At 40.2% G+C, this 14,088-nt stretch overlaps 1 protein-coding gene across 4 annotated transcripts in view; it reads left to right on the plus strand.

Moving 5' to 3' along the window:
* Positions 1–4,612, plus strand: part of SLC12A1 (solute carrier family 12 member 1) — an 87,947-nt gene extending 83,335 nt beyond the window's left edge. For all 4 annotated transcript variants that reach the window (XM_059372768.1, XM_059372767.1, XM_059372769.1 and 1 more), the window contains 3 exons: positions 340–475; positions 2,270–2,337; positions 3,322–4,612. In XM_059372768.1, coding sequence (XP_059228751.1) covers positions 340–475; positions 2,270–2,337; positions 3,322–3,457 — 340 coding nt within the window. In that variant the 3' untranslated portion in view covers positions 3,458–4,612. The remainder of the gene's footprint in view (positions 1–339; positions 476–2,269; positions 2,338–3,321) is intronic.
* The last annotated feature ends 9,476 nt before the right edge of the window (positions 4,613–14,088 follow it).

Raw genomic sequence — 14,088 nt, forward strand, 5'->3', positions numbered from 1 at the left:
GGGCTAAAGTGTCTACATGACAGTGGTGTCTTGGGCTATACCAGGTAGAAAATGTATTTGCAGAATAATTACTATCTGTGTGTTGGTCTGTTTAGATTGAGAATCTAATACACAGTAGGCTAACAAGGCTTTAACATGTTAAGACCTTTCCTTGGGTAGGGAGGCTGTATTATATCCATGGCTTTACTCACAGTAAGTCCCCTGCAAAGATAATTCTTAAAGATTTCCATGACATTCATCTCTGATTCTGCAGCCAGCAGAGCCCGTCCTACCTAGAGTATCTGTGAAATAATGAGTTAGTTTCCCACTGTGAGCCCTCCTTTATAATTCCAATTTCAGCTGGAAAGTCTTTGAAGAGATGATTGAACCATATCGTCTCCATGAAAGCTGCAAAGATTTAACAACTGCTGAAAAATTAAAGAGAGAAAGCCCATGGAAAATTACAGATGCAGAACTGGAAGCAGTCAAGGAAAAGGTGAGGACTTGTCTTAACTTTTACTTTACTGTCTAACTAGCTGAAAAAGAAAACAGTGATTGATTCAAAAATCAACAAGTAACACATCTGTTATAGAATTTCATTATTCAAGATCTAGGGTTTCTGCATTTTCAAGTGCTTTCAATCACATTACTGCATATGAGGATTTAGAAAATGGCTTTTATTTAATATAAAATCAATTCTTTTTTTAAAAGATTTTTAAAAAAACAGATTATTGATATATAGTGAAGTCTCCTTTCAAATTTAATTTTATAGAACAGGAGAGAGATCCATGGGTCTAAAATAATTCAAGTCAAGTCAATATGTGTGCAAAGTAGTAAAGGTAATTGATTCACAATTTAACACAGTGACAAAGAATTTTAAAATGATGAGGTTACAAAAACTAACAAAGCAATCTGAGAAAATACTTAATTGGAACAATGATTATGAAAGTTGGATGAGGCACATGTTGTAGGAGGGATATAATAAATAAACTACATTAGGGGCTGAACTTGAAACAATTTAGAACAAGTGATACTAAAGCCTTTCAAATTTAGTGGAGAAACTACTGAGCTAAGATTTATAAACTGTGCATAATAAACTTCTCAGTTCTTTGTTTGCTTGCTTGTTTATTTATTATGGGGGTTGGGAAGATTTTTTAAATTTAAATTAAAATTTTTTTTTATTTTTACGAGAGGGAGAGAGAGAGAGCTGGCAAAGGGGCAGAGAGAGAAGGAGCAAGTGAATCTAATCAGGCTGCATGCCCAGCCCAGAGCCAGATGTGGAACTCTATCTCAGGACCCTGAGATCATGACCTGAGATGAAACCAAGAGTCGCTTAATCAACAGAGCCACCTAGGAGCCCCTAATTTCACATTTTAATTTAAATTCCAGTTAGTTTACATATAGTATAATATCAGTTTCAGGTGTAGAATTTAGTGATTCATCACTTCCATACAACACGGAGGGCTCCTGGCAACAAGTGCCCTCCTTAGAGCCCATCACATACTTTGCCCATCCCCTGCCCACCTTCCTCCAGCAACCCTCAGTTTATTTTCTGTAGTTAGAAGTCGCTTTTTGGTTTGCCTCTCTCTCCCTCTCTTTTTAATAAACTGCCCACTTGTAACAAAGATTTTTCACGTAATTGAGCAAATCATACATCTAAGCCTTGGTTTCTGAACCATTGAAATACAGTAATAAGTATTATTCTCACCACTGTAGACTAGGATATAATTTATGTTTTTAGGATATCAAACTGGTATCAAGATTGTTAGTTATTCCCCCTCAAACCTGATCCAGATTGGACCATTCTCACCTTCTCTTTACTATTATCCATGTTTTCTGCTTGCTTTTTTTTCCCCCTTAGAATTTAATAAGCCACTCTAGTACAACAACCACCTGGTCTTATTCTTTATAATTCTAGAATTTCTCATGAGCTTTTAAAAAATGAGTTTCCAGGGGTGCCTGGGTGGCTCAGTCGGTTGAGCGTCTACCTTCGGCTCAGGTTATGATCTCAGGGTTCTGGGCTCCAGCCCCACAGCAGGGTTGCTGCTCCGCAGGAAGCCTGCTTCTCCCTCCCCCACTTCCCCTGCTTGTGTTCCCTCTCTCACTGTGTCTCTCTCTGTCAAATAAATTAATAAAATCTTAAAAAAAAAATTAGTTTCCAAACCTGAAGGAAATAACTAATTTTTTTTCAAGTGAGGTTTTTCTACTTCTCCATAATTTGGGGCAAAGAGATTCTCCTCCGTAATTCTGGGTAGAACTGCCCTCAACAAAATCTGAATGTTGTCCACAGAGCTACCGCCAAGTTCGACTGAACGAACTGTTACAGGAGCACTCGAGAGCCGCTAATCTCATTGTCCTGTAAGTACCACGGCAGACACTGAAGAATGTTCCAAGGGGGAATCGTAGGTAAATGGGTTATTTGACTTAAAAAGTCATGATGATTCAGGTGGAAAGCTTTTTTTTAATGGAACATGTGGAATTTTAGTGAAGGAAAATAAATGGCACCTCAGGACCCTGCCCCTTAGACTTTCGGTCTGGAGGCCCCGCCCGCAGAACCTTGGCTCCCCCTTCCGACGGTGCCCCGGGAACCCGCCCCTGGAATCCCCGCCCAACAAGCCTCTCGTCAGTCACTGAGGCTCACGGGCTCCTTCCCCGCGTCCTCCTGTGGTAGATTCCACAGCATGAGCGGGAGGCTCCTCTCTGTGTTGGAAGAGGACAAGGTAAGGAAAAAAGGAAGAAGATTCTTCCCTTTATACTCTTGCTCTTCACCCCACAAATGTTCGAGGTGTACTGCTGGAAATAGGAATGTTTCCTTAAGGTTTGATAGCTGAACATGAAAAACCCCTCTTTCACATTTATACCTCATGACCTGAGGCCTGTGTATGAAGAGTCCTATGTCTTCAAGGTCTGCACTGGGGGACTACCCACCTGAGGCCTCAAACAGTCTCCAGAACTGGGTACAAGGTTTCACCTAGCTGTTTTCTGAGGTTTCTGCCAGATATGAGAGCTTTAAGCTATTGGGAGAATCATTTCCATCAGGAAAAAAAAAAAAAAGAGAGATACTGGTTGATCAAATTTTGTTTCAAGAGGAGTGAGAATTGATAGTTCTGTTTTGTTGCTGCTCTACAATGCCTAAGCCTGTTTTTCTGGTTTACAGATAATTTGTCTTATCTGAGAAATACATCAGTTTGATATCTATATTCAGAATAATTTCAGTGCTTTCATGTTGGGGGGGAGGGTTACAGAAGTTTCAGGTCACTGGTTATTAAATAGCTCAGATGATTAGTGATGTTACTGCCTGTAATAATTGTCGCTTTTAAAATTTTTCTTCTATACTGTCAGGAGCCTGCCAGTGGCAAGAAAAGGATCTATATCCGATTGGTTGTACATGGCTTGGTTGGAAATCCTCACCAAGAACCTCCCTCCTGTTTTACTAGTTAGAGGAAACCACAAAAATGTACTGACATTTTACTCTTAATCCATGAAAAGATTTGAACACATCTTAACTTCATGTATGAATAAGTCAGAAACGCATTCTCATGCTTTATGTTGTAAATCTGATCTGTGGATATACAAACCTGAGACAATCGCACAGGATTCCATATAAACCGTGTCAGCATTTTTTTTTTTTCATCAGATATTGGGGGCTGTTTTTTTTCTATCAGCCTCGGATAGCGCCACCCCTAGAAAAACATCGTTATTGTTGCGGTTGTTGAGAAACAAGGAAATTAAGGAAACCATGCTGGCTTGTGCTCCTAAAAATCACAAACTTCATTGTAAACTTCTCCAGGCAAACCTAATCTCGTGTTTGCTGCTAGGCCCCTGTAGAGGCCTCAGCCCCACAGCAGGTCCTCATTAAATGCTTATTGACAAGCTAGTCCAGTAACCGTAGGTGGTTATCAAAGGCAAAGACCAGCTGGGCAGGAACCACGATTATGCTTGGCCTTCTGAGAGGCTTATACCTACAAAGAAGATTTGAAAATCAATAACTGAAAACTTTAAGAAGTCCTTGAGTCTACAAAATGTTTAAAGCAGTTACCTAAATAAGGTTATTTAATGTAACACAGCGTATATACTTAGAGAGATCTGAGCGATCATTGATAACCTATGGCCTCAATTTGCTGCTGACAGAAGAGTATGTCAGCTGGATTAGAAGGCGACAATGTTCCAATTAGATGAACTAGATTCCATTTTTAATATATAAAATTTGTTTTGCCTGCTAAACATTTTGGAATCTCCATCGTAGGATGACTTTGCATATTTGTTTCTAATGAAGTGGTTAACACAGATGAGATCTTTGTAGATTTCTAATTGAAAACCAAACACCACCAACTTTCAAACCATGATAAAGAAATATATCCTGAATCATATACTTACTTAGTCTATATACTGATTGTATGGATTGTAAGGAATCATTAAAAGGTGAAGTGGAGAACCTGACAAAATTACAAAATTGTGTGTTGTGTATAATGTACAAGTGTTGATTTTTTCATGTTTATTAATATTCCTGTAATATCTAATCACATTGAAAAACCAACAAATTTCTTTTTATGATGGATGAGTTGATTTTTTTTTTCTTAACATGTTTTGACTGTTTATTCTGTTAAAATAAAAGGAAACAATGAACCTGAAATTTGTCTGCTTTGGCCCAGGTCACATTTTTACTTTTAAGTTGCTAAGAACACCGTGCAATGGTAAGCAGATGTGAGCATTAAAAATTCAATCGGTTGCCTCATCTGATGCTTGTCTAAAACTGGCAGTCAGGATTCAGAATTCCAAGCCCACATTCCTCTCAGGATGACCGGGAAGGAAAGGGGAAACAGTAAAACTTAAGCAGCAGGCTGGCCACTTCCCCAGTCCGGGGCCATGTGTGTCACTGAGCCCCAGATTTAAACCATCTCTCTTGAGCCCTATATGCCTGAAATCCAAACACTACACTAGACATGGTCACAGTGACCCAGGGGAAGGAATATCCAGCTTCATCTGGACCTGACAGTTCTCACTAACACTTCAGAGGGTCTCTGGGAAATGTGAGAAGCCATACAACTTCTGTAATAGGAAAGTCTGGCTCTTGTATCCTTGAGAGGCTGTTGCACACTGGGTTCCCTGGGAAACAGACTCTGAAAGAGTATTGAACATGGAGCATGTTTACTGAGGAGGACCTTTGGGATCAACACCTGTGGAAGAAGGGAGGGAGGAAGGAAGGGAGCGGAAGAGAGCAGGGAGGGAGAAGGAGAAGGTAAGCTCTAATGTGGGCCCAAGGACAGCTTCAGCCGACCCCACAGAGAGCTCTGGAGACAGAAAGTTCCTTCAGAGTCGTTCCAAGCTGGGCTGAGAAAGCCAGGCCTCTATACGCCTGCATTGATCCCTCACTAAGACCTGTGCTGCCCAGGAAGGGGCGTGCCCTTGGGTGAGGCAGTTCTCTGCAGCTGAGGCGTCCCTGGGGGGCCTGAGAGCGCAAGTCCAGTCTGCTGATCACCGTCCCCGCTGCTGGGGTACAGTCCCTCATTAAACAGTGTCTGGTGAGATATCACTGTGCCAGCCACAGCGGTCCTATAAAGGAGTGGTCTAAAACAAACCAAGACAAAAACACACACACAAAAAACAAAAAACTTGGACTGGTCTGAGTTCAGATTCATCTCACCATTTATTAGTGGTTTGACCTTAAACTAATTATTTAATTTCCTGAGGGCTAATGGCAAGAGAGTGACTGAGGTGATGTCCCTGGATTCTGGGTTAGTGAAAGAGGGGTACATGGCCCGAGAGAGGAGGGACGGGTGGCCGCAGGAACTGGCAGTTTTGAGGCCCAGAGTAGCTGTATTGGGAATAGGTTAGTGTCTCAGGAAACTGAATGGATGGAGGCTGTGGTCAGACACCAGAAGATTCTTATAGCCCTTGGTGTCCTGCCCTTGTCCCTTGCTTCACCCAGCTCCACTAAGCCAACCACTCATCATCTCCACGTCTATCCTCAGCTTTCAGGGCAGGATGGAGAAAGTTGCGTGACCATGTGCGTTGGTGTCAAACTTTCTCTGCCCTCTCACTTTGTTTACGTTTTCCATCAGCATCCCTGCTTCTTCCTCATAGTGACTTCTCAAAACCTTCATCAGTTTTTTCAGTTGAGGACTCTGCCCCCATCCCTATCACATATCTATGTGTAATAGACATAAACCTTTCTTTTCTAAATAGGACCATCCTGGGAGCATTGTCTTTTAAGTTCTTCTCTTAATACCCAATTCTAGAAATCTTTATTTGGAGGCTTAAAAAAAAAAAATAGATGGTCGATTCTTGGGACCCATAGGCCTACTAATTTAGAATCTGGGAGAAGGACCAGTGATCTACAAGACTTTAGAACCTTTTCCAGGCAGTCTCTGCTATTCCTGTCTCTTGACTGCCACCATGGGCTGTGTTCCTCAGATTCATATTTCTCACCCACGTGTCCCCACAGGCTCAGATCCAAATAGTCAACTACCAAATACCAACGTTCACAGTGTTTCTCTTTGTAAGATGCAGGAAGATGCAGGATGACCAGACTTCTGTTCAAAAGGAAAAAAACAAAAAAAGTACCCAAAACACACAACTAGAGCAAAGACTTCCTCCGTTGTCTATCAGCTCCCCCGACGGAAGGATGCCGTCCGTATGATAATATTTTTTTAAAAACCGTCAAGCTGTGGTTTACCTGGGACCAGACTAAAGGAATCTATCAAAGGTCAGCTTGCAACCAGTACTCCAGCAAAAAAAAATCACCAGGAGACCCTGAAAGATTTCCACCAACCCCCTTCCACAGTTTGCATCTGGAGATGAGAAACTGGAGGTTGGGCAGAGAAGAGCACCGAGTGGGGTCTGTTTTGCTGGGATACAGATAGTATCCAGAAAAGACTACCCAGAGAGTCCCCCCAAGCACTTGAAGCAGACATGGCTCGTGCCATGGAGCGTCTCATGAATGCCCTTGAAAGCTACGAAGGATGTGTGCTTGCTATAGAGGCCGAGCCAAAGAGGAAAAACCAACTTTCAGTCCACAACTCTTAATGCAAAGAAGAAAAGTCATAGAGAGGGACAATCCCGGCCCTTGGTCTCTGTTCTCAGGTCACTAACCTGGTAATGGTGAGTTGCTATCAAGCAAGCCTCTGGGGCAGATGAAATAGGAAGATTGTCACAATAACCGGGTGGTGCGGTAGAGGTCCCTGCGTCCAACACAAGTCCCACCACATCTCCTTGTCATCAGTGTGGTTTAAAAGACCCTACGCCCCTTGGGGTCCTTGCCGTCTGGATATTGCCACCCGGGTCACCTAGATAAGCATTCCTCTGCAGAGATTTAGGGACACGCTGACATAAGGATGAGATCTGTCTGGGCTCCACAAGAGGAGAAGAAGAGAAATTTCTCTTTGGGAGTGACTCACTTTAGTGCTACTCTGTCCCAACTGCCCACACACAGATCATGATACCCCCATCAGTTGCAGTTAGAGCCCAGAAGTCAGCCCGTTGCTCTGACCCCAGCAGGTGGCCCAGGGGCCCTTGCAGAATCCCCCGCTGTCCCACACACCCTAGCAGCCCAGGTCACCAGGTGCAACCTCCTCTCTGCAGTGAGGCGTGGCCAGTCTTACATACCTCTTTTAGGATTTCTGATGTTGAAACAATGATCTCAGCCTTCCTTTTCCGTGCAGAAAAAGTGTTTTCAAAAAAACATATAAGATTTCTTCTCATCTGTAACACCATCCTAAACACACCATTATTTTAGTTCCCACTGAGGAAGAAAAATCTCTGCTATTTCAACAATGATGCGGTATTGGATTACTTGACATTCTTGTTCTATTAATAGAGATACCTTTTTAAGGCTTATAGAAGTATAGAATTTTAAATCAAATGCCATTCTTATGCATATTTTAAAAAAGGGAAAGAGAAGTAAAAAATAAATTTGGTTCCACTTCAGGGTCCTGCTCCTCTATTCATGTTTCCACTTAGAGCTGATGTCCCCATTTTTCCACATCACAGGACTTCACTGCCACCAGGAGAGCTAGCAATGTAGTTTCTCACAAGGGAAAACCAATAGACACTATTTTGTTATTGGCATTAATGTTTTGGATAACTGTAAGTCTAAGTATTATTTTTATTAAAAAAATAACTTAAATGTGTCTTCTAATGGAATTTAAAACATTGTGTGTAAATTTTAATACATAAAGAGCACAAAATTTAGGGAAAAAGCTACAAGAAAAAAATTATATCATGGGATCATGCACATAAGAATAGAAGATCATGCACATAAGAAATAAACAGAAACCATGAATGTGTTTATCTTTCTTAATTTAGACTCAAATTTAATGAAAAATAAAATCAAACTCTGTTCATGATCTGCCAGCACTGTATCCTAAATTATATAGCAAAGAGGATAAAAACAAAAGAATAAACAAAAATGCAGAAGCATTCAAACAAAAAAGAGTTGGCAATATTTTTTAAAGATTTTATTATTTGACAGAGATCACAAGTAGGCAGAAAGGCAGGTGGCGGGGAGGGGGAAGCAGACTCCCCGCTGAGCAGAGAGCCCAATGCAGGGCTCAATCCCAGCACCCTGAGATCATGACCTGAGCTGAAGGCAAAGGCTTAACCCGCTGAGCCACCCAGACACCTAGGAATTGGCAGTATTATTCAAAGTTTAAGACTAAAAGAACTAGAAAGAAAAAGTACCATTTTAAGTTTCAAAAAAAATACATAGTCACAAGATAGCTATAATAATGAATTTTATGTAAACAAATAGCATAACATTGACATAAATAATATAAGAATTGTTGGAAACAAGGAAAGTTGCAGCAAGTTAGTGCTCTTGGGAAACAGCTCACCTGTATCACAACTTTTGACAGACCAAGGATAAGAGAATTCAAACTACATTTAAAAATGAATTTGATAGGTATGATAGTGCTGGGCGCCTGGGTGGCTCAGTGGGTTAAGCCGCTGCCTTCGGCTCAGGCCATGATCTCGGGGTCCCGGGATCAAGTCCCGCATCGGGCTCTCTGCTCAGCAGGGAGCCTGCTTCCTCCTCTCTCTCTCTGCCTCTCTGCCTACTTGTCATCTCTGTCTGTCAAATAAATAAATAAATAAATAAATAAATAAAAATGAATTTGATAGGTATGATAGTGCTTATACACAGAGAATACCCTACCTTTTAGAAATCTTTAGGATGTTTATAAAAACAATTTATATATTAGATACCTCAGTAAATGCCAAATGTGGAAATAGTTAATATATTTTTATCACAATCCAGCTAACATTATTTACAAATGTATACGCAGCAACATCAAAAACCTTACTCCCTGGGAAAGGAAAATTCTTCTAAATTCAATTTAAAAGTGCAATTTTAGAATAATTAACACAAAACATTGATAACTACATGTAACAAAATGTATGGTGAGAAAGCGGGACTCAAAAGTAGATTTACACCTATAAAGAGATTCATTCATAACTAAGAAAAAATGGAAGTTAACATTCAACTCAAGAAGTTAGAAGCTGTGCCAAGCAACTGTAGGAAAGCATGAAGAAAAAACTAGGGAAGGAGGGAATTGAAATAAAAAACTCAGGGTCTGGAATCAGAGAGGAGACTGAGAGTCTCAGTGTCCCTACTTAGTAGTGCAGGGACCACTCCCTAGCCTCCTGAAGAATCCATTTTCTCATTTATAACTTGAGGATTATTTAAAAAACCTACCCTTGAGGGTTGTTGCAAAGAGATGAGATCATGTGTATTAATGGCTGAGCACTTGATGGTAAATACTTAACTAAGTGTTAGCTGTTATTATTTTCATAAAAGACAAAAAGAGTACAGCTGATAAACTCAAGTGCTGTTTGTTGCTATTATAACTAAAACAAAAAAGAATCATCGAAGCATAAAAGATAAAAAATATATCCAAATTTACAAATGGGCTAGAGACTGTTAGTACAACTTTGAAGAAGAATGTTTTTTAAAACTCTAACTTGGTAAATTTTTTAGTTCCAGTGAAATATATTACTTTCCAGCAAAATTTACATTTTTTACTAAAATTAACACAAGAAGACAAAAATGCCTGACAAAATCTAATACTTTGGAATAAAGTGTAAGGATTGTCAAATAATTAGCTGCAGAAAGGTATCCACCCAAGGGACTTTTTTTTTCTAGGTGACACCATTTAAAATTTCAAAGAAAAGATAATTACAATCCTATTTAAGCTGTTGCTGAATGGAGCAAGATAAAAGTCTTTCTCTTCTTCAGTTATTCTGGGAAACTCTCATGATCGCAATACCAAGAGATGACACACCATAAAAACTGGAAGGGACAAATAACTTTCTTGTATGAATAAACATGGAAAAATCTCAAATGAAAGACTAACAATTCAATTTTATCAATATATTCAAGTGATAATTTATTATAATCAGGAATACAGATACCCACCCTTACTGTCAGAAAATCAGTTAAATTGAGCATTAGCTACCATTTATTGATGCATAATTATTGAATATTTAATTGTAACTGCATAGAATTCCTCTGGAAGAATGCTCAGATAACCAGTAAGGGTTGACTCTAAAAAAACCAAGATGAATGAAGCACAGGTATGTGTGTGTGTGTGTGTGTGTGTGAGAGAGAGAGAGAGAGAGAGATCTAATTTTAAATCTGTCATAATGACTACTCAAAAATAATATAGTTTTTAAAGATTTTATTTATTTATTTGACAGAGATCACAAGTAGGCAGAGGCAGGCAGAGAGAGGGGTTGGAGGAAGCAGGCTCCCCGCTGAGCAGAGAGCCCAGTGTGGATCTCCATCCCAGGACCCTGGGACCATGACCTGAGCCGAAGGCCCAGGTTTAACCCACTGAGCCACCCAGGTGCCCCTCAAAAATAATATTTTAAAATGAAATCCATAATGTGTGGAACTATTGAGTCAGTATCCTGTACATCTAAAACTAATATAACATTGTATGTTAACTATACTGGCATCAAAATTTTAAAAAGTGAAATCCATAAATAACTGAACTACTTGCCTGCCAGGTTGTATTTTAACTAACTCATGTTGAAATGACATATATCATGAGGTCACATGTAACAAGCTTTAAAAAGTTTTATAAAGCACAGAAAAATGTAAGATATTATGCCATCATTAGATTCTGTTGCACTTACCTATAAAATAAGCAACAAAATCATCACTATAAAAATTTTTTGATCCTACCTCCTACCCACTAAGTTTAGTTTAGTTTAGGTCTTTTTTTTGTTTTGTTTTTTTAAATGTGAGAGTTAAAAAAAACAAAAACAAAAACTTATGATTCTCTCCTAGATAAAAACAGTGATAGAGAAATGTTGGCTTGGGCTTAACAGTCAGTAACAACCCTGCACATTTTATTTACTGAAGCTCAGGAGAGGACAAGTATAATCTTCATAAATCCTTGGGTTTTATTTCCTGGATTGCATAGAACTCAGAGTTGATATTATCCATGGTAGGATGAGGTCATTACAATAATATAATTAAGTTTGTATGAACCCATGCATGGCAAGTGTAGTATGCTCTTTTTTACTTTTTTAAACACAAAATCCAACTAGGATGCTGTCTTAATTTTCTGTTCCTCCGTAATAACTATCACAAATTTATCAGGTTAAAACAATGCCCATTTATTATCTCACAGCTCCCGTGGGTGGAGAGTACAGACCTAGCTTAACCAAGTCCTCTGCTCTGGGTTTCCCAACACTGCAGTAAAGGTATTGGCAGTGGCTTTGGTCTCATCTGAGGTTCAATGTCTTTCAAATTCACATGGTTTTTGGCTAAATTAATTTCCTTGCAACTGAGGAACTCATGGCCAGAAACTTCTTCAAGGCTGGTAGAGGAGACAACCTCTTTCTTCTAGACCCTTTTTTAAAGGGTTCACCTCATTAAGCCAGATCTACCTGAGTCAGTCTCCCTTTTGATTAAATTAACACTGGTTGATTAAAAACTATAATTACATATTCAAAACCTTTCACCTTAAAAAAAAAAAAGTCTCTTCACCTTTGTCAAACATACAAGGTAACCTAATCACTGGAGTGCTGTCCCGTCATACTCATAGGTCTTGCCCAAACTCAAGGGAAGACGCTGACACAGGGTGACCATGAAGGAACCATCTTAGAATTCTATCACAAATGTTACCTCACATTTCTGAAGATTCATGTATCAGCCACTAAGAGCTGAATTGGCAATTAGGTAATAAGTTAAAAATGCCCTGAGTTGTATCTAAATAAAAGCCCACTATCTACACATAATGAGTGATGCCCCTTTCTCAGGAACTAGGACCATTAAAATAAATTAAAGCTGAAAAAGACCTCAGAGATCCTCTAGCACTAAGCCAAGCCTCTCGGACAGAATGTTCATGCACAATTCTGATTACATTGTTTTTCAGTGTTTTCCAGCACGTTAAATGAGCAGCAAATAAATAAACAACAAATGTCAGCAGGGATGATGCAGCAAAACATCAAAAACACTTTTTTAAGAAGAAATCCCACCTCAAAAACATGGCAGTCTGAGGTCGTTCAATGTAGCAGACACAGACTCTCCATATCTCACGAGAGCCTGAGGACATTGTCACTTGTGAGAGGACAGCCTTATGGCCGAAAAGTTTGACTTTGTTCCATATACTCTGGTTAAGACGGCAAGAATAGGTGCAGTTCATCCTCGGAAAAATTCTTCTTCATATAGTTGATGTGAAGGGATGGCTAAGCTTCAGTTATCTGGAAAATTAATTTACATGGAATGACTGCGATGAAGCAGAATTCACGGCACTCTTGCATAAGACTTAAAGAATGTATTTTCAGGTTGGGTAGTTCAAGATGAGGACTGTGGAAGGGAAACTCAGAAGTTGAGGCCAAGATGCAGGTTATGAATGTCATTGCTTCAAAGAAGGTGAGAGCAATGACATCTGGAGCAAAGAGGCTTGGCTTGCTTTCTTGCCTGGATGACCTCTCAGCAGAGGGCTGTTTGGGGCCAAAGCTAAGCACTTGACTTACCAGAGAAAGACGTGCCAAGCTGTGGACCCAGCTGCAGAGCCCTAGGGGCCAAAGCATGCGTGGGCCTCTGTTCTGCTGCAGCCCTTTCCCTCAGGAAAGTTGGTGGCTTTCCTGAGCTTCTGAATACAGTTTATCAGCTCTTCTGGATGCCCAAAAGGTTAAGAAAGGGGTTATTTCAACAGATGGGCTGTGCTGTTACTATTTCCAAAGCAACTATATACTTGGATTTTCAAATTTTCCTATTGTACTGTCTCCCAACAAAGAAGAGGTAGAAACATTCTCAGGTGAGGTGGGAAGTTCAGGGAAGAAAGCAGTGACAGGTCTGGAAAGGTGTGAAGCTAGCCAGCCAGCCACTAAAGCAATCAGCGCATTTGAGAGATATGATTGCCTTGTTCTATGATATCCTAATGCTTACAGGTACATTTACAAGATGAATTATCTTTTGAAAAATATTACTTGTACACTTTGGACTTAATCTCTCCCAAACCAAGCTCTTGACCTTCCTTCTTAAAGCTGCTTATTTAGCACTCTTCCAGAGCTCAATAAATGGCAATGACCCATCCTTGCCATGAATCTTGGGGTCATCCTTTGACTTCTCTCTGTCCCCTAACATTTTCAGAATATACCCAGAATTTAGCCACTTCTTACCATACCTGTGACCTCCCTGATCCATACTACCTCCTTCATTTCTCCCCTGGATCACCAACCAGCCTTCTCAAGGGTCTTCCTGAATCACGCCTTGATTCTTTTCTGTCTCATTCTGCATAGCAGCCCAAGTGATCCTGTGAAATGAAGAGAGAGTATGTCACTCCCCTTATCAAAATCTCCCAGTGGCTTCTCAGTGTACTCAGTGGAAAAGCCATAGTCCTTACAGAAGCTTACAAGGCCCTACAACTGGATCCTGTTCCCCTTTTTGTGATCTCATCTCCTACAACTGTAAGACCCTTTGTCACTCTCTTCAGTCCACACCCACCATGCTACAGTTGAGTTCACACCTCAGGATCTGAGTGTTTACTGTGCCCCTTGCCTGGAATGCCCTTCTCCAGGATATTACTTCCTCTAGGTATGATTACGGGCCCCCTCCCCTGCAACTCCACACCTGGCACATAGTATATTCTCACTGAG

The sequence above is a fragment of the Mustela nigripes genome, chromosome 13, assembly GCF_022355385.1.
Source record: "Mustela nigripes isolate SB6536 chromosome 13, MUSNIG.SB6536, whole genome shotgun sequence".
NCBI classification, from domain to species: Eukaryota; Metazoa; Chordata; class Mammalia; order Carnivora; family Mustelidae; genus Mustela; species Mustela nigripes.